This window comes from Dermochelys coriacea, chromosome 17, assembly GCF_009764565.3.
Source record: "Dermochelys coriacea isolate rDerCor1 chromosome 17, rDerCor1.pri.v4, whole genome shotgun sequence".
In the NCBI taxonomy this organism is placed as follows: Eukaryota; Metazoa; Chordata; order Testudines; family Dermochelyidae; genus Dermochelys; species Dermochelys coriacea.
Genome location: NC_050084.1, coordinates 5,352,955 through 5,378,591, shown reverse-complemented (window position 1 = coordinate 5,378,591; position 25,637 = coordinate 5,352,955). Strand labels below are relative to the sequence as shown.

Genomic DNA, 25,637 nt, shown 5'->3' with positions numbered 1-25,637 from the left:
ATTAATATTCCCTGAAATATTACATAGCTACATGGTTGCTCAGGTGTTCTGGGCAGCGTAGTCAGATTAGAAAGTGGTAACAGACATAAGTGCTTTGTTTGCTGCAATGTGAGCAAGAATGCTATGTTGAGTCATCTGATCTTACTAGAAGGAAAAGCTTCTGTGATCTAGTTAAGTCACAGACCACATTAAGCTACAGGTCTTCCCATATACATGAGACCATCAGAAGTTCCTCTATCACTCTGGGTGTAACAATATTCCCCAATATTGTTATGAAAAGCCATTATTGGCTACTCAGTTTTGCTGCCACTTAACTGTTTATTTCTACACATACTTTCAATCTGACAGCATCTCACAGAGAAATTCAAGTTCAATTTTGACTTACAAAGTAGTTAAAACACAAATCATGCAGATTATATACTGGTCAGCCAGAAGCCAAACATTCAGACAAAATTTTCTTTTCCACTTTAGTCTGTTTTGGTCATGAACTCTCATTTGCTGTTCCAAATAGTTTTAAGAACCCAAATTTGGCTCCTAATGGAATCCTCTGAAGTTAAGAATTGAAGTGCACACTTTCTAGTATCAGGAGGATAAGTAGGAAGAGCTCCGTCACCTAAAAAAGTTTGAGGTCCATTTTCAAAGTCAAGCACTAGAGCTTTTACTTACTTCAGTTTGAATTTTGGGTGAATGGACATCTGAACAAGTCATATCACTAAAGTTTTCCATGTCCCTAATATATAGGTGTATTCATTATACATTAATAACTCATTTGGAGAATCTGCAATTACCTAAGGGTTCTGCTAGTGATTCTGCTAGGAGCAGTGTTTTGAGATTTACACACATGCATATAAAAAGCCATTTGAGGGTAGTGATCACTTAAAGCCACAAGATTCCTACATAATCAAGTACTTTCTTCCAAAACAGAGGGGAAAAGGTGAACACTAACACACTCAGTGAAAGCATATGTAGATGTATGCACTATACAGCCTTTCCTCTAGGGTTGCTTTTTGTAATCCCCTCTGTTTACTTCCAGGCTAAATATTCTAACAAAATCAGGTAGATAGCATTCAGAATCAGAGCTTACCTTGCCTCCAGCTTGACCTCTTACTGCAAAACAGAAGAGAGTAGATTCCTCAGCATTACCTTCCATCTTGAACTGAGCAAAACTAGCTGCATGCCCCTCGATAGGCTGGGACACTTTTCTATCTACAGAATAAAGCTGCATGGCTCCCACAACACGATTTTGCTAAACAAAACGTAGAGAGAAGTTAGTGACAGAAGGTATTTCCCTCCCCCACAATACTACCTTAAGTACTGGCAGATTGTTTTGTGAAAGACAGTTCTTGTTTAGCTCGAGTTCTTAAGTCAGTATCTTGATTCTGTAAACTGGTTAATTTTTTTGCTAACCAGTTTTGAGTTGTATGGTAAATCCACTGTATCAGAATGACAAAGTGACAAAAAAAAAAAAAAGCTTAAATGGCCAGCTAAAGACACTGGATGTAGAGGAATAAGTCTCCAAATAAAGTTTGTTCAGAGTTAAACTGAGAGACTTGGGGGTACCTTAAGACTGTTTTGGGCCTTAGCATAGAATTTGTTGCATATAGAATCAAGTATTAATGGTCTTTGCAACAAGTAACAGGAAGCAGAATATGATTTACACACTGAGGGAAGTTATATAGATTACAAAAAAAAGGGCGTCAGTCAAGTTTTGGCCTTCCAGATTGGTGTCAATTACTAATTAAGTACCTGTGCGGATATGCCAGTCAGAAGTAACCATTTCTGCTTAGCATCTGTACGATAGTTGATGATCTGGCAGCCTGCAAGACTAGAGTGTCGATCAAACATTTTCACAGGCTGAGATTCTCCCTCCATGCTCCAGTGGTAGACTGCGTTGTCCGTTACAAGAGCAACAGTGTTCAGAGAAATCCATTTCCAGAAGGTAACATCATCAGTCATAGTATGAGCCTTCATTTTACTCTTCATCTCAATGTTAAAGATTTGAAGTGTTTTCCCAGCTAAAACACACAAGTTCAACTCAAGAAGCTGAGTTATCAGTTGTCTTTCCTTCAAGTACCATGAAAGCTGCACTATGAAGTTAGACTTAGCATCTAGCCTTCCTCGTAGGAGGATGCCATAATGCACTGCACTTGCCCATGACATTCATAGTGATCAGCTAAACTCTTAGCCAGACATTTCTAAAGCTATGTTATTACTGCACATGGCTGTACAAAAAAAAAAAATCCTGACCTCTTACTTGTCTGTTGCTTAACCAATTTTGAACAGATGGTGGAAACAGCTTTTTAATTGACAAAGCATCTGAAGAATTTCAGTTTTTATCAGTTACAGGTAACCAAATTTTTATATGTATATATTTAAGTACACATTCAGTTGAATTTCTATTGAAAATATAAAGGTACACTAAACTTGTTAGCAGTCAAAAAAACTGTCCACATCCATTTCAAGTACAAACCACAAGGATGGAAGGGCCAAAGTGGGCTCTTTGTCAGGTTTGTTTGTAATTCTGTTTCATTACGCAAAATACTTTTAAGTAGGTAAGCTAACAGGTTAACAAACAAACCAAGTATCTTTGGCTACAACAGACCAGAGATGAATATAAAATACATAGACAGGGAGGGTAGAGGGGAGAACCAGAACAAGGAACTAATGCAAGCTCCAGATAGGGAAAGGCAAATGTTTTGAAATATACATGTCCAAAATAACGATGCTGCCACCCATTGTATTTCTTCTGCCACCAGAATAATGCTTAGATTCATTCTACATTATATTAGCATATGCTGAGGAATCACTGCTACTTTTAAAGGGGAAACAAAAGTTTGGAGTGGCATGTCAAAACAAACTCTGGCTCAGCTAGTTGCTAGTATTGGGGGAATGTTCAAGCTATTCCTGTTGAGACACATGCATCAGTAAAGGAATAGCTAGAGTCTCAATTATCTTTATGTAAGAGATGCAAAAAAACCCAACACAAAAAAAAACAGGCTATTTTATTTGCACTGCTTGCTAGCTGTCAAAAGTTTATGTTGCATAAAACTTTTAAAACTAGGTCTCAGTTAAAGGTTAAGAAAGGAGTCCCATATGGGTCAGGGTGTCAGTCTACTACAGATTTTGGTTTGGTTGACAGTCACTCTAACAAGATAGCCATGTTCCAAGGCATACAAGGATGGAAATAGAGGTTTAGGAATGCTGCATCTGAACTGCAAATGAGAAGTTTGGTGTTGTGCTAGAGATACTGCAGTTCATCTAATCTCAATGTCTCTTGTTTTGCACCATTTCATAATGCTATTTTTCAAGTGTGGGGCATTAAAGTTAACACAGGGGATAATGTCAGGGAACTAGAGTACAGTCCAGTTTTATTTCCATCCTGCACAATATGCAATGCACACCAGGGGAAAACCACCAGACTTGAGTTGTAAGAGTCATAATCCTGTTTATAAAAAGTCTGAAGGGTCCTAAGTTTACAGCTTTAGGCCAAGTGCAACTGTAGAGCTGTCAAACTAGTATTTTTCAAAGTAATTTCCTAAATTTGGAGTACCCTGTTTCCTTAGCCTCTTCAGTGCTACTCTGAAGAATACCTAGGGATCAGCATGTAGGCCTTTGTCTGCTCTTACACCTGAATTATTCAGTAATGTGCACCGTAAGCCTTTAAGCCTGTAAGCTTTTGGACTTTGGCATTCTCTTTTCATAGAACAGGACAAAAACTAATACAATCTAAATTGAGAACTCACCATCTGCATACACAAGAAAGCATTAGAGATGCAACAAAAAATAGTACAACATTAAAACCATCAGAAAGATTAAGTTAATGTAATATTTAATGTTTGAGTTCAAAGCAATACAGGACAATAGATGAGAAATTAAGAGAAAGCTCTTATTTTAGTCAGATCTAATAGATTAGCTTGATCTAAAATAAAAGTTACATATTCTACTTAACTTCAAAAGTTAAGCTAATCATTTGAATTTCCAAATAGTTTATCCTCCCTAAAAAAAGGGGCAAATATGCAATACTCTTTTGAGCATAACTGTCAAAGGAAGAGTTAGTGCATGTTTGACCAAGCAAAATCCTGATCTCAGCTGTAGGAGGACCAATACTAGAATATAAAAGAGCAGACAGCAAGTCATTATCAGAACTTGCTGCAAATCAGCAGCATTCCATTCAACAAGTCTAGGATGACAGTTTAGCTGAGGATAGCTACGACAAGGATACACATTTTCCATGGTGAATTTTGGGAAAGGGAGACTTGAACATTTTAAGAGCAACAACCAGCACGCTCTTTTAGAATGTCTGCCCAACATTTGGTTTAACCTTTGAATATGAATTCTTCAGTCTTCAAAAACCAATGGATTTGCCCTGAACTGGTAGTTTATACAGAAAGTTACACAGTATATAGTCAGATCTTAAACACAAGATGTTCTTCATACCTTTTAGTGCAATGACTTTGCTAGCAGGATTCATGATAGCACTGTCAGCTGAAATTGGTCTGCGAATGGGATTGCTGGGGTCATTCATGTCAATAATCACCACCTGTGCTTGTTCTCCTACCTTCTCTCTTATGCAGATGAATTTGTCTGACTCCATAGTCAGAGTACTGAAGCCAATGTTAGCTGGGTTGATCCCCAGATTTTGGAGCTAGAAGACAAAAAACAATAAAAAGTTTAGTCACACTAAGTATTACACAGGATGATCATCAGCTGAAGTCTGGTTCATGAAATCTACTCTATAAAGTAAACATCATGAAGCCTTGTCAAAGTATTCTTTTGCAAGCTTTTCCCTAGGATATATCTTTTATTGCTAAGAAAGGCATGAGATACAGAGGTATACTACCTGGAAGGTGTGTTTGAGCACAACTGGAGGAAAGCCTGCTGCACTTTAGTCCAAGATGGGTTCAAGAGCATTTTTCTAATATTTAAAAAGTTCAAAATTTTAGTCTGATCTTGAGTATGTGTGTGGTATGATAGCTCTAGAACAGGAGTTCTCAAACTTTGTTGCACCATGACCCCTTTCCGACAACAAAAATTACTACATGACCCCAGGAGTGGGGACTGAAGCAGAGCCCACCACCCCTGGTGGAGGGGCCAAAGCTCAAGGGCTTCACCCTAGGCCAGGGGCCTGTAACCAAGGCCCTGCCACCCAGGGCTGAAGCCAAAGCCTGAGCCCCACCTCCCAGGGTGGAAGTCCTTTGACTTCAGCCCTGCCCCAGGCCCCAAGTCTAAACTAGCCCAGGTAACCCCATTAAAACAGTGTCCCGACCCACAGTTTGAGAACTGCTGCTCTAGAAGAACAAAGTAACTTATGGTAGGTCCACACGAGAGCTGGAAGGTGCAGATTCCAGGTTGAGGAGACATACCTGCACTCTGATTGAGAGAGCGAGCGCGCGCACGCACTAAAAATAGGAGTGGCTTATCCATGGTGTTAGGAGGAGCTAGCTGCTCAAGTACAACTCCATCTGAGATTATAGGTAGGTACTTTGAGTGGTCAGCCCCATCTGGTTGTTCATGCTGCCATGGCTACACTTCTATTTTTAGTGCACTAGCTCAAATACACCGTGCTCAAGCTCAGATATCTCCCCTCAAACTGGAATTTGTGTCTTCCATGTAAATTTCGGGTTGTTCTCTCCTTCCAAAAGGTATACACTGAAGCTAGAGTGAATGGCTTAATTTAGGAATGGAGAGCAGAGTGTTGGACAACTCGACTGCATCCAAGCCATTTTTGTTCTGATATTAGAGTGCAGTTTTGACTGAAATGGATTAAGATTTATTATTTAAGCTTTACCAATCTAATTTCTAGGTAACAGGCTAAGGATTTAAATTTCTGCACTTAACTACCTCAACACCACTTTGAATTTTAGACCAACTATAAACTTATGTTAGATGCAGTTCTCTCATTTGTCTTAACCACTTCTGTACTGGTTAGATTAGAGAGTAACTTTACACTTAGCAATTCTTACAATATTAAGTGAACAAGGGCTGCATTAAAAACCCAGTCAGGATAGTGGATCAAGTAGTGCAGATAACACTTCCCAGAAGGGCAAGGGTGGAGCGCACAACACTGCCTACTACTGCATGAAGAATTTACTGAGCCAGGCACCCACCCCTTCCTGCTTAAGACCTGATCTGCCTCTCTTGAGAAATTTGTTGATTACAAGCTTACTATAGAAGTAGGAGCAGAGGGGAAAAAAAGTTCAGTTCAAGTGTTTGAAGGGAATATGCTTTGTTTAATTTTAAACATGTGAAGCATTTAAAATTCAAGTCAAAGTTTAGCCAGTGAAGTTTGGTAGTACACTTTTTTTTAAAAGGTCAAAGTATTGGAATAATGGTATTGAGACCCAAGTTCAGCTCCTGTTTCTAACACACTGACTTTTAGGACAAATGACAACTTTTGTGCTTCAGTTTCTTCACTGGTAGGTAGCTATTTCTATTCCACTCTAACAGGGATGAGACATTTTATTTTTGTAAAGCTTAGATCTTTGGATGAAACATAGGATTGCAATTAATTTACATTAGTATCACAATAAAGTTGTGGCAAGATGAGTGGTCTTATTCTACCACTTAAAGTTCAGAACTTTGTGTTCATTTAAGATTAGACAATGCTTAGTAACCAAAGCATATTTAATTCTAAAGTGAATGAGAAAGTGAAGAGGTCAAACACACTGCTCCTTGAAAGAGTTTGGTCTTTAACAAGCTACTTTTGCAGAACAGTCTTCTGGAAACCACGTTTCATTTGAGTAAAATGTTGGTGTTCTAACAGTCTCTTATCAGTTTAGATGGTGCAGGGCCTTATGAAGGCTCCACCTTAGCAATTCCATTACAGTCTTCACTTGCATGCTCTGATAAAGAGGGTGTGTCATACTGTGCTATTCTATTCAATCTTAGTTTTCCCACAGCACTGTGAAAGGAGTTTATAGAAGCAACCAACCTATAGGGTGCCAGATTAGAATGGAGGATGCCTTAAAAGCAACTTTTATAAAGTATCTGTATGATCTAGTGCAAGTGGTTCTCAAGCAGGAAGTAATGTACCCCCTAAGAAGACCTCTGTGTATCCCCAGGGGGTACATCACTCAGCTAGATTTGCTGAGTTTTACAACGGCTACATAAAAATCACTAGTGAAGTCAGTACAAACTAATTCATAGACAATGACTTGTTTAAACTGCTCTATATTATTTATATTCCAATATGATATCATCTTGTACAAATGAGAATGCAAGCAATTTCAGTAATAGTGTGCTGTGACACTTTTGTCTTTTGATTTTGTAAGCAAGTAGTTTAAATGAGGTGAAACTTGGAGGGGGTTTGGGGGGGGTGTATGAAAGACAAATCAGACTCCTGCAAGGGATCCAGTAGTCTGGAAGGTGGAGAGCCACTAATCTAATCTAATCTGTGGATCATGATTTGAGTCAGAAACCTAAGGCTTACCCCAAACCACTATTGACTTACTCAAGGCAGGTCACTTAAGTCAAAGCTTACTACTTCCTCTATATTCCCAAATGACGAAATTCCATCTTAGCTCACAAAGGCTAAGCTTCATGGTTTTCACAGCACTTTAAATATTAGTTTTATTCTGTCTAGGTTAGCCTGTCCCATTATTAATATTTAGATACAGTTGTTCACTTTGTGGCAGAAGTAGGTTTAATCTTCTGATCTAAAAGACAGATGTTCCATGCTGAACAGCTTTTTCCCCCCAAAGAGTCAGATTCTCCTGTGAAGCTCTTCAATAGATGATCTATCTGCTATGGCCCAGATTTTCAAACTTACATAAGCAAAAATGTGCAAGTCAGCTTTCCCATATGCATGTAGTCACACCTGCATCAGGTTGTATACCCATTTGAAAGTCTAGATCTACTTATAAAAACTACTACTAAAAATGCACCAATTGGCAGGTTAAGCAAGCTTTCACTTGTGTTGACTGTGCCATGTCTAGTTTAAACTGGGCTCCTTGGGGACAGAAATCACGTTCCTTCCTGTACACTTAATGTTAGTAAGGACAATGTACTAAGTCATTCAATCCATTTAAACTCATTTATTTCTATTTAAGTTCCCCCCATATCCTTCCAGGGCACTGGACAATGCAAGCCACTCTTCCTCTCCAAAGAGTTAAGTGCCTTATGTTTACACTAGGCAGCCACAGCTAATCCAAGCACAGGAGACTAGCCACTACTACAGTAATACTGTAGCTTGGCGAACCCTACTCCTCTGCTTAAGCATCCCATAAACTTCTTCTGAATGCTTGAGCTGGTAACAGTAAATGAAGTTTATAGCTACTGCTGTATTTCACATGGCAAGCCATGTTGTACTCAGCATGGGAGAGACCACATTGCAATTTGGCTTACTAAAGTTCATTACAGACTTCTGTTTATGCATACAGGCCACAAACCAAGCAACATTCGGGACAGAACATGTTGGACGCTTCATGTTTTTCACTACTTAGCTAAGATATCAATACCCACTTTATAGGATGGTAATTGGGCATGTATGACAAATATGGAAATTTCCTGCAAATCCTTGAAAAATTTTATTGTATTAAATTTAAGTATTTTTAGATTAATGCAAAGTTCATGTCTTATTATGGGCTGGAATTGCATGCAACTTCTCAGGGAGGGGGAGATGGGAAGTGAAACCCTGGAAAGTGCAATGAACTTTAAAAAGGACTTCATTGAAAAAGTGTGGCAGACAAGAATATACTTCTGGGACAATGTCAGATAGTTGCCTGGAGAATCTCTAGGGAGAGGCGAATGCAAATTCTGGACCTCCAGTTACATAACAAAAAACCCATACCTTTTGACCCTATGGCCTGAGGAGAGCACCACTGTCTGTCGATTACCTGTTCCTGGAGTCTCAGATCAAAGGCTCAGGCTAATAAAGGAGAGTGACTAACCTCCTTTTACTCCTGAAAAGGAGTACTTGTGGCACCTTAGGAACTAACATTATTAGAGCATAAGCTTTCGTGAGCTACAGCTCACTTCATCGGAGCTGTAGCTCACAAAAGCTTATGCTCTAATAAATTTGTCAGTCCTCTAAGTACTCCTTTTCTTTTTGCAAATACAGACTAACACGGCTGCTACTCTGTAACCTCTTTATACAGCTTTAACTTGGATCTAGCACACCTATCAACTTGTTACCACAGGAAAACCCCTTTGAGGTTTGAAGGGCTCACTCTTACCAGAGCCCATGCTGGAGCTGGGACTGACCTCTGATAAGCTTATTAGCATGCAAGTATTTTCTTTTGGTTTTAAGGTGTTTTCACTTTAAGTGTGCATGCTTATCAAGAGCTGTGTGTAACTTAACACAATTGGCAATTACATTATTCATAGCCTTCAAAGAGGAAAGCAAAGTGCAGGCACTGGCCTGTTTTGGCAGTCTAGCTTGCTGGGGATACCACAGTGAACATGAAACTGCAGCCTGGGGAAAAAAAAAAAAAAAAAAACCCACACACCACCACACACCTCCTGGCAAGAGAGATGCAGGTCTCTGCCCAAGAGAAAGGTGATGACTAAGGAGCCTGGAGCATGCACCACTGGTGGACCAATGGGAGGAATACAGGTGCAGTTTCCCTGAAATGTGTAACCAGTCATTTATCGTCTCAGCTCTGACAGAGGCAAAAATTGGTACAATTCCTGACCCCAAATCATGCTCCCATGGAGTCTGAATGGGGAGAAAGTGATTGAGCAGACCACTCTGCAAAGAGAAAGTTCCTGCCCAAGAACAGAACAAGCAGATCATGACCTGCTCATTTTTAAAACCTTGAGCAAACGTTTCAGAGTCTGGCAGAGGCACTAAAGTAGAAGCTTACTTAGAATCCCACTTTTTTTTTTTTTTTTGCATATGATTTCCTCAAGAAGTCCAGCCCTCTTGCTGGTAAATTAATATAGCAAGTTCAAAATGGCTGTATGAACTGAACTGTGTGCAAAAGGTCAAAGTTAAATCTACTGTAGGAACTATACGCAGACCTCAAGCAGATGTACAATTCCACCCTAGTATGGTGGTTACATTGCTGTGGGATCCAACTAGGAATTGCCTGAATCTATGCACTGAGTAACTTCTTCAGTTTCTAACAATCTGAAATTGAACAAAACTTCTCCCTTGATTTTCTGGGAAAGGACAGTCTATTTGAGTTACAGTAGTCTGAACGACCTGGCAGATGAAATAAGTCTGCATAAAGAAATTCAGTAGTTATTTTTATCTATAGTAACTGGAGGGTTAAATGAAAGCCTAAGCAAGTATAACAGTTCCTTCTGAATATTATTTTTTCCAGCATTTTAGTTTCATAACCTTTTGTCCCTCAGTGGGAGTGTACATTCCATAGGAGACTGCAATACACAAACTTCAATTGCTTATATGATTGATTCTCCAAGTCAATATTCTTCTTTGGCAACAGAAGCAAGAACTGATAGACGGAGTTGTCTAGACAAACACGTTTACAGAGTTGTATCACTTTTTCCTATCCAGGTGATGCAAGTCAACTAGTCAAGCTTTCCAGACCACCAAGGATGTTTGCTTTTGGGCAAACACACAAGAGTTCATTCCAAAGGCTTCCCCTTCTCCCTACATTAGGGCATGATATAGTGTCTTGGACCTGAAGTGGTCCACGTAATCACATACTCCTTGCTCAAGTGAAAACTCCACCTGAAGACAGGTTTCAGAGTAGCAGCCGTGTTAGTCTGTATTTGCAAAAAGAAAAGGAGGACTTGTGGCACCCTTAGAGACTAAAATTTGAGCATAAGCTTGTGAGCTACAGCTCACTTCATCGGATGCATTCCATGAATGCAAGGAATGTATCAGATGAAGTGAGCTGTAGCTCACGAAAGCTTATGCTCAAATAAATTTGTTAGTCTCCAAGGTGCCACAAGTACTCCTTTTCTTTCCACCTGAAGAGGGAACGTCATACTCACTGCATGATTTACTTTAGCCACATGACCAAGCGCAGATACTACTGTAAAGCCACACCTTCTTAAGTAGCCATTCACCACTTACACACACACCCACCCACCCCTTCCCTTACTACAACTATGTGCTAAAGTTGCAATTCATTTGTTATCTTCAATTGTCTGCAGAGCTTTTATAAGAAAGTCTTCTCTTAAGTGAAGATTACAGGATGTTTCTTCCCATGCACTCCACACTACTCCTGAGCTAGGCTACCACAACTATGGTGTTATAATCAGTAGAACAGCAGCACTCATACTCTAATTGAGCATTGCAACTGCTTGCAACTTGAAACAAGAACTTTGTTACTAGTACTTGCCTAGAGCACTTCCCTGTAGTGAACATGATTACTTTTGCGAACTTGACCTGTATTTCCACCTCTGCCTGAAGAGATGCACCTTTACTTCAATAGGATTGAAAAGATGATGAACAGGAATATTTTCAGGTTAATTGAAATCTGAGATTAGACAAATGCACAGCTGTTTTGCATCTACCAAATGTGGACTTTAAACTTCATGCATTTAAATCAATTAAAGTCAGATGTGTCCTTTTCTGAACTAGTCTTAAGGTTACCCATATCTGGATAAACTATGGCCATAAATTCAAAAGTTTACTTGTTTTTAAATTCTGAGTTACTCTAACCATCTGTCAAGACTTAACCATTACAGATAGTCCTCCCAGTGAAATCAGGGCTATACACCATAGTATCCAGGCAACTTCCATTTGAGGCAGATTACCTTAAATAATCATGGCCAAACTGTACCATCTGCCAGAAGTAGTGCTCCATGTACTAGTGTTTTCAATGCTGGTGCCACAAGATACGAGTTGTTATCAGATTGCATTTAGTTAACAGCAGGCATACGTAGCAATTTAACTTTGTCAAGCTGGATCCTAATTACAATGTTTTAGAACTGGAATCTTTGAAGTTCAGCTATACAAAAAACTTGTCCAAGCTTTAGAAGTTCACCAGGGCAGCTCAGAAAGCAACTAGTTTGGTTTTACTGGCATTTGCCTGTAGATCATGACAAGGAACATTACCTTCCAAGCTCTGATGGGTGAACGCATCTAAACAATGCAAGTTCATTGACAGACTAGTGTGTTAGGTTCATCCCTAGCCAGCTTTCAGCCTATGCCATACTTCTGTAAAGTCACATGGAGTTCCAGCTAGTCTAGAATTCTAGAAGTGATGGAATATGAGGGGGAAGAAAAGCCAACTTTGCCTAGGTCTACCTAACCAACTGTGGTTGGGACTAACTTTATAGCCTTCAGAACATTCCTATATGTCTCAGTATCAACAAACTCATGTAGACCAGGTAGGACACTGATTCTCATAACTGTAGTGAATAGTAAATGTTTAGAGATCTTTATATTGCTACATGGCAGTAGAACCTATTGGTAGATGGCAAAGCCAAAGCACCCTTTCAATGCTTTAAGTACAAACTAAAAATTGAAATATGCTAACTGCATGCTATTGTGACAGTCTACACCAGCAACCTCCCTTAAATTTACTAAGCACCAGGTACTTGTCTAGGCAGAAGACAACTAGTCTACAATTAAAACAGTGAGGCAGGATGAATTTGAAGATGAGAAGAAGTTAGATTAGCTTGGCTCTGCTCTAATAAATGCTGAAGTAAAGAGGTTATTTAACATTGACTAGTGTTTGTGGTCCTTACAGAAGCAGTTTTTTGGGAGTTTGCTCCGTGTACAGTGAACCATTATGGAAGTTTAAAGGTAACCCAGGAATGAGAAATTTGATTCATGCCCTTTGTGTCTGATGTAGAAAGGGCTCAGTTTGTTTTTTTTCCTAAGATCTCCTCCCTGGTTTACATGGGACATTCAGGTCATCTACAATTTTTTTTTTTTAAGAAAAAAAGGAGAAATACTGGAGAGCAAGGACCATAAACATACCTGCAAGTGAAAACCTGAGAGGGAAAATAAGTTGTGCTATCTTAAAAGAGGTTCCTGTTTTATTAAGAACTCCCAGCAATTCAACTAAGTAAAGAGATCTCTGGCAAAGCAGGACTTTTTATCATAAATAAATAATAAAAAGTGTGAGGTTTTAGGCAAAAGCATTGGTTTTGTGTTTTCAGCCTTTATGAAGCCTGCAGAGGACAGAAAGATACACAAACTGTTTTTTTTCCTCCACCCTTGCTCTATATCACCTTTAAGCAGGGCCTCATTTAGTCTGCAATGGTGAAATTTGCTGCAGAATTGTTTTTCTAGCATCTCATCAAATTATACAACTCCAGCTATGTGAATAACTTAGCTTAAGGGTTGATCTTTTGCTGTGTCTACACTGTACTGGGTCGACGAGAGAGTCTCTGTCAACTTACCTTATGCTTCTCATTCCAATGGAGTCGACAGGAGAGCCATCCTCAAACTATTTAGTGGGTCTTCACTAGACCTGCTAAATCAACCCCCAGTAGATCAATCACAAGGCATCGATCCCCCAGTAAGTGGAGACAAGCCCTTAGTAATGGGGGAGATCGAGAGTCCCAGCTTGCAACCAGTGAACAGGAAGAGCCAGAAGTTCATGATACCTAGCAAGCTGAGGAAATGGACTGATTAAACAGACTACAAGCTTTTCCTAGTACATTGTGTGTGGGCAGACCTATTCTTAGCTGGACCAAACACAACTATCAACCCCATAGAGGTAGGCCTGCTTTCTAGATTTAAGAGTTTTTTTTAGGCTAATCAGGCACCAAGTGAGCTCACCACATTAAAAGCCTTCATAAGCTGACCCCAGTTAGCACAACAGACCAATGCATTGCTTAGCAGTGCCAGTCTGAAACTTCCTCCAACTTCTGCTCTCTAAGCGCAGAGACAAAGTGGGTGAGAGAAGCTTTCAAGGCACACAGAGCTCTTCACAGACCTGAAGAGTTCTGAGACACTCAAAAGCTTCTCTCACCAACAGAAGTTGGTCCAATAAGATTTTACTTTACCCACCTTGTCTCTAATCTGCTAAACCTCTTCAAACACAGAGACACGCAGCTTCTTATACACACAGAGCATGTTACTGCCTACATGGAGTCATTAAGATTTAAAAACACCATACACCCCCCCCCCTCAGATTAGTGTATAAAATGACTTGTCCGGCAGCTTTTTATCTTATGTGGGCTGGGACAAGTTTTAATTATCACTACAGGATAACCCAAGAGAAAAATCCTATTTAAAAAGGAACTATAATGCAAAAATGATTACACCAGCCTGGGTCAGGTGGTTGATTTTAAAGTTTAATTTCGGGGCAGATCAGGAACCTTTTCTTCACACTTTAGTTCAGCACAACACAAGTTATTAACACAATGTGAAAAGGAGGTAGACAAGAGTAAATGGCTCTCTGGGTCAGTCTTCACAGACTGCACTGCAGCTGGGTTGCTGCACATGAGGATGCTATACCACCAATGAGAGAGCTTCTCCTGTCATCATAGTTAATCCACCCAAGAGGTGGTAGCAATGTTGACAGGAGAATCTCTACACTGTGTATGTGTGTGCGCACACACGTGCGTGAATAGAAAGTGTCAGTTATACTTTCTATACTATATACCGATATAGGTCTGTAGTGTAGACCTGGCCTTAGTTTGCAGTAAGACACCTGAGAGTCTCCTCTAGTCCCTATTTTAAAAAGGTACCTCCAGGGCAGAATATCTAACTACAGACCAGTCACAAGCATCTTCAAAGTTATTTATGACAGAAGCTGCAATCTTATTAGTGAAAATGCAGAGTACGATTAAGAGTACCAACTTCACTATTAAAGTGACAGAAATCAGAACTTGTCTTACTTCAAGAAAGTTTCCAACTCAATCTACCTTGGAACTTAACATGGATGTCCATGCTAGTGGGTGCTAAGAGCCTACCCAAATTACAAGGTACCCAAGAGACAAGATGGTTGGGGTAATATCTTTTATGGGACCAGCCTCTGTTGGTGAAAGACAAGCTTTTAAGATTGCATAGAGCTCTTCTTCAGGTATACACATGGTGTTTATCGCTATGCTTTCAGTAAGGAAAGTATATTTCAGTCCTACTTTCCATGAAGTTAGACCCCCGCTGGTGACCAACATTAAACTGTAACCTGCAACAAGATAAGCTTGTTCAATTAATGATTATATAATTACCTAGAAGTAATTTTCTTAGTTTTTAAAAATACTTGTCAATCTACACTAAACTTAATCCACTATTGTTATCATCAACTCTGGATATTACTGTTATCAAAATGAGAAAAAAGTTTACTTTGTGAAGATTCAGGGTCATTTCACATTTGTCAGCAGGTAAATCTAGAGGCTGAGACAGTATTTGAAGTTATCTTGAAAAATAACCTTAATGTGAAGGCAATATCCCACCAGAGAGAAGGAGAATTTAAGTGCCATTACACTACACTGGAAAACTCAAATCTGTTGCATTTGTTTTGTGGCTTCTAGGGGAAGAATTAGGAAAAGAATGAAGGTTAGCCTAATTTAGTCATTAGATATTTACTTAAACTAAATATGGGATGTGAAAAATTACATCAGAGCTTAAATTTTACATGACATCTTGCCAACTCGAAGTATAACCAAAAAAATGAGTATCTCCAATGTTGCTGGTATTTCATAAAGTAGTTATAAAACAAAACATCACAAAGTTATCATAATCCTGTTTCATAAAGTTCTGGCAAGAGCAACTGCTGTTCTGCATCTGTCTGAAGCCAAGTTCAAGTTTTTAAAACAGAACTGAAGGTTGGACAGTTCAACTAAATTGCATGATGTACCTTTAGATTATGGCTTCACCTGAATGCACTATTGTAAGAGCAACAGCCATGATAAGAGAAAAGTATTTAGTAATAAGTATGACAGCCTTTACTGTGATGTACAAAGCAAGTATCTTGAATAGTTTGCCACAAAAAAGTATCCCTCATTTTTGTTAGTATAACAAATGTATGAAACCTGACGAAAATATGTTGACAGCAGTAACTGTTGCATCCTTCCTGAAAAGTCTGCTTTCTTCTTATGACAGAATCTGCAGAGCTTTTATCAAGCTTTCCCCGCTCCCTAGGGCATAAAAATGCTGAGAATGCAGCATTTCCTAGCTTCAACACTGAACAACAGGATATAAGCCATTGTTCTTACAGCTGAGAGAAAGCCCCCTCACCCCCCCAAAAAAGATGGTTTATCTACAGGACTAGGAAGCCAAACAGCCCTGGGAACTGAAAGATTTAACTTGACCTCTAAAACAAAAGTTGTTACAAGATTTTAATTTTCCTAATTTAAATTTCCTAAGGAAACAGTTTTCAAAGTAGCAGCCGGGTTAGTCTGTATCTGCAAAAAGAAGAGTACTTATGGCACTTAGTCTCTAAGGTGCCACAAGTACTCCTTTTCTTTTAAGGAAAAAGTGTTACCCTGGCTAATTATTGTAAATTTCATATAGACAATTCACATCATAGATTAGACCACTACACTGAAAACACATAGGACAGGCTTAAGGAAGCCTTGCTGGCACTAGTTTATCTTGTGCAGCTTGAGTGAGAATTTCAGCTTTACTCCCTTAGGTTACAGAATGTTTACCTGTCTGTGGTGGCAATTGCCAGAATGTAGCTTTGGAGCAATTCTTGTTTTGAGAGTTAGGTGCTACACTGTTGTCTGTTACCAGTACAGTTAGAAGCTGTTTTGGAGTTGCATGAAGCATGTCGTTTTTCAAACACACCAGTGTGACTTGCACACTAAGTTTTAGTCACACAGAATGGACATTCCTGTGTTGCATTTGCTGCTTCTCCACTAGAAACCCCATTTGGGCAAGTCAATCAGAAAAAAAGGTCACAGAATTTCAGAAGTCTTAAGAGCACTCACAGGAAACTTGCTAACAGCTGAAGCTTCCTTGTGCTAGGATATCTATGAGCTGCCTCAGCAAGTCAGAAAGGACTTAGACCATAAAACTAATTTACTTATGTATCAGGACTCAAGTAACTCATCCAAATTCTAAGTTAACATGTTGGTAGGTTGCATTAGCTAAAAAGCTAAATATTTCCTAGATTCCAACAGTGTAGACAGCTGTGAAATAGCCATTTACAAGACTCAGCTCTATCCTTGTCACTTTCAAGGCTCCCCTATGTTCATACAGCTACAGTACAAGCTTGAGATCCCAAATCAGATGACAAAAACAGGAAATTCAAAGTCAGGATCTAACTCATGCTACTATAGCAATTGTTATTGCTCCACTCCTACAGCACCATATCTGCAGCATGCAAGGCAGCAAACAGTGAGAACAGAAGATGGCATTTCAGCTAGAGCTTATCCAGCTTGTTTTAGAACATACAGCAGGTGCAGGTCATTTGAAATGCACATAAGCACACCAACAGAACAAGTTTAGTTCTCCGCCTCTATTGCTCAACTTTCCACCTGAACAACTCCACACTGAACTGTAGGCTCCCTTCCCAGCAGCACTGCTGGACATTCACCCATTTAGATCAGGCACGGTTTTGCTACATTATAAGGCAGTTTACAGTATTTTGGAGACTAAGCTAGACAAAGATTTTGGCAACTTTCAAAATGTTTATTCAATTGACATTAATGGGTAAAGCTATTGCACTACATCAGAAACATGCAAGCACTTAAGCTCTAGTTTTTGGTGCTTAGTACATCTAATTATAAATCCACCTGCAAAAGTAATGAAAGCATGGGGGGAGGAGGAAAAAAAAATCACACCCATGTTCAATATGTAGTGGTTTAAAATGCTTTTCCCAAATAAGTCAATATTTATACCGATCCAATGTTGTTATTTAGAGGTGGCCTACAAAGCTTTTGAGTGATTTTGAGACCAAAGTATTATGGTGCTTAAAAGTGAAGAGCAAGTTCATATCTGGGGAGAGACCTTCATGAGTTCTCATTATGCTTAAATTAAAAACGAACACCACAAGCTTAGAGTTTCAACCCCAATTTTCAGTTTTGTTGCAAACCACCTGACACCAGTAATATACAATACAGTGTCTTCATTTAACTAGTCAGTTGCATTACTTGAAAATAATGCTATATAGTTGGACCAATCAGCTTAAAGACTCAGTAAATAAAGATGAAAAGCAAACTTGTTAAAATAGTATGTTAATTAATTCTCTTGGGGCCAGTAGTTCTGAATGATCCATGTAAATATATAAAGATGTCACTCATCCTTCAACACATTTGACTATTATTAATACTAGTAAAGGTTAAAGTGTTGAGTACTGTTATCCCAGCATGTCCTTTACATTACTAACCCAATATATAGTAGAAGAACATTCATTAAGAAAGGTCTAATTATTTCACTTCCTTTCTAGACAGCATATTAGTCAATAACTGAAACCAATCACAGTTCCTCTATAAACGGTAACAAGGGCACATGTCATTTAAGCAAGCTTTGATAGATTCACAGTTACATATTCATGTCCCCCCTCCCACCCACCCTATTTTCTAATTTCTGCTAAATCAGTTACAAACCTCACTGGAGGTCCACTACACTTTACTTCTTTTAGTCTGCAAATAAGAGATTAGGTGACAGTTACATTTTAGATTAACTATCTAATGAGGTGCACAGTATATTCTGTAATAAAGTCTTAGAAATATAAAGCCTTGCTCTTATAGCTATTCATCCTGAGACACTAGTAGAGCCATGCTCATCTACATAATCACAACAGTCAGAAGTAATACTGCAAGATGCTTATTTAATATTGTGTACAAATAATTTACACTTAAATCATACTGCAATTTGATCATGGGTTTTAAATGACCCTGAGACTTATCCGTAATAAAACCAAACTCCTATTTAATTGTCACTGGTTGCTAATCCATTGGCATAGCTAGAAAACAAAATTACACTTTCAGAACATGCTTCAATGAATCACCAGACACTGCCAGCGTGCAGGTGTTGACAGTATAGAAGTGTCTAGACTAATGACCACAGCATTCTGTTACTTAATTTTTTGTTGTTCCCCCCCCCCCCAGAGTTCAGGAGTCAGGTTTGTCAGATAAAGTTCTGTCAGAAGACAAAAGTGCAAGTCCCTTGCACAAAAGTATTTCTGAAAACTATTTTTATCTAAAATACTGTAAAGAGCACATAAGAAATTAAGCTGTACACTTCAAATGCTCATAAAGCCATTTATTCCAGCTCACGTGTCACAGCACTGTAGCCCTAAAGGAGACTGCAACAAAATCCCTCCCAGTAATATAAGTAGCCACTGATGTGAACATTTGGTAATTCACAATGAGCTGTTATTCTGACAGTCTTCTCTGGGAGAAAATGACCCCCAATACCACAAGCCTCTATAAGAAGTATTAAAGCAATGCTTCAAGTACACCTACCACTGTGGAGTTCACAAGACTACTACTACATAGCCAGGCTAGAGAAGGGAGGCATTAATATTAGTCATTCCACATTAGGCTAGTACTAGCAACCAGATTTTCATGAGCACTCAGTATTTTGAGTGCTGAACTCTTTTGAAAGATTTGGCCCTAAATGTCTATCAAATTGCTTGTTTAATCATATTCACAGAAGTTCTAACAGCAAACGCAATTTTTAAAATCTTCTCTAAAAGATTTTAATAATCTAAAATCAGTATCAGACAGCTTGATGGGGAGGAAAGAGGATTTGAATAGTTTCAACAGGGCAGGAATACAGGATTTTAACCTGTTCAATTGAAAGCCTTAGGATTTCTCCTGACTTTAGTATTACATATCTGAAGAAAAGGAGTACTTGTGGCACCTTAAAGACTAACAAATTTATTAGAGCATAAGCTTTCGTGAGCTACAGCTCACTTCATCGGATGCATCCGATGAAGTGAGCTGTAGCTCACGAAAGCTTATGCTCTAATAAATTTGTTAGTCTTTAAGGTGCCACAAGTACTCCTTTTCTTTTTGCGAATACAGACTAACACGGCTGCTACTCTGAAACATATCTGAAGAGATTCAATGAGTACATCATAAGGTACAACCTTTATACACAGTGCATTAGTTCACTGTAAAGATAAATTTATAGTAGGTTCTTTACAACCACTACTGTGGGGGGCCATTTGATAGCAGTGTTCCTGAAGCGCTCATGGACAGCTAAGAGGAGTCCTGATGCATACTGAACTCAGAAGGTTTCACTCTGTTGGTTTCTACACTTGAACTTTTTCTGCATGTAAGATATAGGCTGAAACAACTCCTATGCATTAGGAGACCCATGACATTAAGTTAATGCTTGCTATCTGTACATCCAATCTCTCAAGGAAGAATGTTAAACCAATCAATTTTTGCATCCATAATGAAGACTTCAGTTTGAACTATAATATGTACTCCCAGAAAGTCAAAGTTATAATGCATTAATCAGAATTTGCATATAGTGTACTACAAGTGGCTTTTGGCTTGTAAAAAAAATTATATTATATATATATATTTTTTACTCCTTTCACAATGGACTGCCTAAGGAGGAATCAATGGCCTTGTCCCATCCACACCAGCTAGTCAAATATGTTAGCTGAGGCAGCCATCTTAATTTTCAGAAAAATGCCCATTCTCTAATGAGAATCAAAATCTCAGTGTATGGGGATACTGGATACTGACTAAAAGGTGATTAGGTTGCACCTGAAAGTTTATCATACCGATCTTTAGACATGTCTGAAACTACTTTGCTACTTCTGAATTGGGTGGTGGTTGTTCTATCCAGATCCATGGTGCCAGCCACCATAAAGGCAAGCATGCTATACACTTTAAAGCTTTACAAGTGCATTTTGCAAGTCTATTACCAAAGGTTGTTGCCAGGTAAATGTTTTCCTACTGTAATCTAACCAGAAAGATCTCTCCCTCCCCCAAAAATATTTTTAGATCAAGTGGCTTTTGAATATAAGGTTTTGGATTCATTAAGTTGATTTTTCAAAGTATTTTAGTATGTGAAATATGATGCTTAGAAACTGTACCCCACCAAAATTGCTTGAAGGTCATACCTGGGAATGTGTGGAGCAACTTTAGAAATAAAACTTCTTGAATTAAGTAAAGTTTGCTAACACTATTTGCAAACAATTCAACACCAAAAAAAGTAGACAGGTTTCAGGAGTTCCCTCTGATGTTTTGGCTCCTGTTGCAAAGTTTATGGGTTAAGTGTAGAATAAGAAACCCTCAATATAAGCACAATACAGGGCAACTCAACTGTAAATTTTGGGAAGGATTTTTAGACTGATCAACAACAGCTGAAGTTTGGGAATGAGGAACTTAAACAGCTACAGGCAACCATTTAATAATATTTCAGAGGATAGATACACAAGAAGCCTTAAAAAGAAAAGGAGTACTTGTGGCACCTTAGAGACTAACAAATTTATTAGAGCATAAGCTTTCGTGAGCTACAGCTCACTTCATCGGATGCATTGAAGAAGCCTTGTGTACCCAAATACTATGGCTAGCTATTCAACTAAGTGCACAAGTGCAGCTATCTTCTACACTTGTACTTGCAATCTGTCAGACCAGAGGTAATATATTTAAGGACGGGGATAAATTTTTGGACTGAACAGTTCAGCTCTAGAGTAACATACTAGCATGAAACCCAGTTAAGAGTTCTTAACATGAGCAGGTAGGTTTCATTTGTCACGAAAGTGTGACAGTGGGTCACATGCACAGTTTGCATCTTAAATAATATATTATAGATCCATTTTCCACAATATCTTAATACAGGCTGATCTACCTGGCACATAAGAGACATTACTCCAACTTGTTTTTTCACAGCCTTTCCTACATATGAATCCAGTCAGTCATTTACAATGACATTTTTGCCTTTATTTAGAAAGGTCAAAGAGTATTTTAAAATAAGTATAGTGTAAAACTAAGATGCACACTCAAGGATTTAAGTGCTAATTTGACTTAGTCCATGAGGTTGCACAGGGCATAAAGTTATTTTTCCATAGAATATTTAAAAAAAAAAAGTCAGAAAAAGTAGTTCCCAGCTGGTTCACTTGGAATTTGAGTGCACTTTGTTTCCTCATTGTGTTTCCTGCTGTTTAAGAGATCACTTTCAGATCATGAAACTGACTATAAAACCTCAGATTAGAGGGACCTGGGGACAATTCTTAAACTGATAGGGCTTCAGTTGCCAGCGTTCCTTTGAAAGAGTAACTAGAAAGGAAACAGTCAATTCTAGTTTTGACTGAGTCAGTTGCTTAAAAAGAAATATGGATCTCTCCATATCCCCAACTAAGCCAACACATGCAAGAAGTTTCCTTCCATTTAAGGAACAGCCAAATTATGAGGAAGACCTCCACAAAAAAAAAAAAATTCATAAGGCTTCAGAAAGCTAGTAGTAGCGCCAGGGTGCCAACTCAGTCATTGCTAAGACCACCGAACAAGGCAAATCTCAGAAATATTTTGTTGAATAGTATAATTTTGTGCAGTCTCCTTCACAAGTTTTGGCACGAAGACAATCACTGCATGACAAAGGTTGGGGGTGCAGTCAGCCTTACATCACAGGATTCCCCCTAGGCCCCTCCCTACATTTGTTACTCCAAAACATGGTTTTTTTTAGTGTTTTGTTTTTCAATTGTTAGATCTTAGTGTTTCAATGCCAGGCCACATACTAGACTTCAGTTCATTAGGATAATAATGTGCTATATTCTTCAGAGATTGTTCTGCTGTTTAAGAGACCCTTTAACCTAGAGAGATAACTTCAAAGTGTACTAATAAAGTAATTGCTTATCAGACAGAAATCTACAGGTAAAGTTACTTTGATCAGAGACCATTTGACACTAACAGGGAAGAAAAACTGGAGCTTATGCATTTATTGGCATAAATACACTGCACTACACTGCCACAGCTATACACTGCTGTAACTTCTACATTATTGCTAATTGCATGGTTCCTCCTGGCACAAGAAGCTAGTTCTCTGCAAAGAAATGAGATTAATGCACTACTGCAATGAGTGAGAGCTACACCTTACAGAACCATTATCACCACCACTCCATAAGGATAACTTTAGCATCCATGTCTCACATCTACATAAGACAGTACCACAAAGTTAATTCGTATTAGATCATCCATTTTGTAAAGCTCCTTCAAAACGAAGTTTAGCAGTTTCACTTGGTTTTAACTCAAAGAGAGACTTGCTCTGAATATGGAAAGAGGAACTAAGGCACAGAGGGATCTTCTCAGTTTATCCCTCCCACGACACTGCACCGCCCAGTAGGTGCTGCTGTAGGCCTAGGCCCAGACCCAGCCTCGCCCACACAACAGGTTGAAGTGCACTACTTCCCACAGAGAAAATGAGACACTAAAACAGAATCGCACTAAGGAGAAAACCGAGCGCTCCGTTTCCGTGGGGTCTTTAAGCACATGCTGGACCCTGGACTCTAATCAGGCATTTATATGTTGATGGCACTAAAACATGTGCCACATTTAAGAAAATAAGAGGCAATAAGGGCCCGAGAGAAACACCCTATTTGAGAGGGAGGGAGGAAGGGAGGGAGGTTTGACCTCCGGCCGCTAACAGACTGTTTCGAGAAAGGGCCAAACTAAGGAGCTACTAGGGAAGACTCAGCATCCCCGTGTGCCGATAAAGCCAGTCCCCGGGCCCGGGGGCAGCTGTGCAGTCGGGAGGCTCCAGGGAAAGGCGCCCGCTGGGGCGGCTCTGCCATCCGGCGGCTGGGCGAGCGGTGCCCCTGGGCAGCGGCAGCCCACCCACGCTCCTCCCGCTGCAGGTGCGCCGGAGCCAGCCGGCGGGGGCCACAGCCCTGCGGGGGCCACAGCCCCTGACAGGAGCGGAGCGGAGCGGAAGGCCAAGCTCCCTCGGGCAGCTCCCGGCGCCCCCCTAGGTGAGATCTGAGCCACCGGGGGGGGCCCGTAGCCGCCACAGGCGGGCTCCCCTCGAGCGGCCCCTCAGCGCCCCCCGCCCCAAAGCCCTTCCCCGTACCTGGAGATGCTCCTGGAAACGGATGGGCAGAATCTGAGCCATGGCGGCAGCGGCGGCTGGTGGGGGCTCCAGCCCGAGACCGGACCGGGGAGTCTCCTCAGGGGCTCCGGGGCACAGAACCGCAATGGCGGAATGGGCCGGGAAGGGAGAGGGAGCCGCTCGATCCGGAAACGGCCCCTGCTGGCGGAGCGATACACGCACTGACGGAGCAGCCACCTCCTCACCTGCCGGGACCCCGCATTAACAGCGCCGGCCGGGCGGAAGAATCTTGAGGACGGTGGTTAACAGAACTCGGGGTATCCAATGGGAACGGCGGAGGGATCCCCCTACCGGAAGGGACTATTTTATGACTTATCACACTTCCCTCCCTCGGCCTTTTTTTTTTTCTGCCACATCATGCGACTGGGGTGGGGGTACGTCATTTCCGTTCCGCGCTCCAAGGCAGGTTCCGTGCTCATAGGGTGGGGGATCCGCTGGGCAAGGTGACCATTCTGCCGGGGGGGTGCCGCCGTCACATCTCAGCCCTCAGTGACCGGACCTCCACCCCACGCCACCCTTCCCCATGGAAACGCCGTGGTTCAGGGGTTAGCGTAGTGGGCCTGGGACATAGAGAACCGGGTTCGAATCCCAGCTCGGCTACGCCGGTGACCTTGGGCAATGCCGCGTAAGGGGGCTTTGATGAGTCGGGCCTCTCTGGTCTTTGCAAAGCTACCCTTAAAAGCCCGTACGAGGGTCCTCAAAGCACTTAAGAGCAGCCTGCTCTCCTATAATCACCCCTCCAGCGTGTGTACTTTTCAGTGTGGGAAGGGCATCGTAGAGGCACCTGAACAAAACACGAAGCCCCACATCACATTACATGCTAAAACGAGACGTTCTACATGGTGCAAAACCCTGTACTAGTGCCAGCTCTTATTCAGGTTTGAGAGTAGCAGCCCTGATAGTCTGTATCTGCAAAAAGAAAAGGAGGAATTCAAGGCAGCCGATGAAGTGAGCCGTAGCTCACGAAAGCTTATGCTCAAATAAATTGGTTAGTCTCTAAGGTGCCACAAGTCCTCTTTTTCTTTTTGCAACTATTATTCGAAACTCGTGAGTCAGGCCCCAAATCATGAGAGGCTGCATTTTTTTTTTTTAAATAATACAGTTGGGATTCTTTTTATTTGCTGATTTTTACCATTTGGGATTCATATTTTTAAAGCTTTTTATCACTCATGAGAGTTAGTAATTCACCTTTTTTTAAAAATGGAAACAGATTCTCACATAATCACATATCTCCATAAAAAACACCAAATGTCACACAAATTGGCAATAGTGATGGAAGAGTTACCATACTGGCTAGCCCCGTATCCTGTCTCAAACAGTGACAAGTAGCAGAACTTCAGGGGAGTGTACAAAACAGCACAATTTTTGAGAGATCCACCTGTTTGCCCTTCCCGACTTCTCACAGTCAGAGGTTTAAGGTCACCCCAGGCATGGCGTTCCATATCTGACCATCTTGGCTAATAGTCATCGGTGAATCTATGCTCCATGAACTCACCTAGTTCTTCTTTGAGTCCAATTATTCTTTTGCACATCACATCACTTGGCAATGAGTTCCAGAGATTAATTGTGCATTACGTGAAAAAGTACTTCCTCTTGTTTGTATTAAACCTGCTGCCTATTAATTTCATTGGGCAACCCTCTGCTTTTTGTATTGTGGGAAAGGATGAACAAAGACTTCCCTGTTCATTTTGTCCACATCATTCATGATTTTATAGACTTTGTCAGATCCCCCCTTAGTCATCTTTTTTCTAAGATGAATAGCACTACTCTTTTTAGTCTCTCCTAATGTAGAAACTGTTCTATA

The 25,637-nt window shown here is 40.2% G+C and overlaps 1 protein-coding gene across 1 annotated transcript in view; it reads right to left on the bottom strand.

The window, feature by feature from the left end:
* Positions 1 to 24,141, bottom strand: part of CLTC (clathrin heavy chain) — a 52,188-nt gene extending 28,047 nt beyond the window's left edge. The window contains 4 exon segments of the mRNA XM_038376200.2: positions 1,085 to 1,246; positions 1,747 to 2,015; positions 4,438 to 4,645; positions 23,795 to 24,141. Of these exon segments, the coding sequence (XP_038232128.1) occupies positions 1,085 to 1,246; positions 1,747 to 2,015; positions 4,438 to 4,645; positions 23,795 to 23,836 (681 nt within the window). The 5' untranslated portion in view covers positions 23,837 to 24,141.
* Positions 24,142 to 25,637: the final 1,496 nt, after the last annotated feature.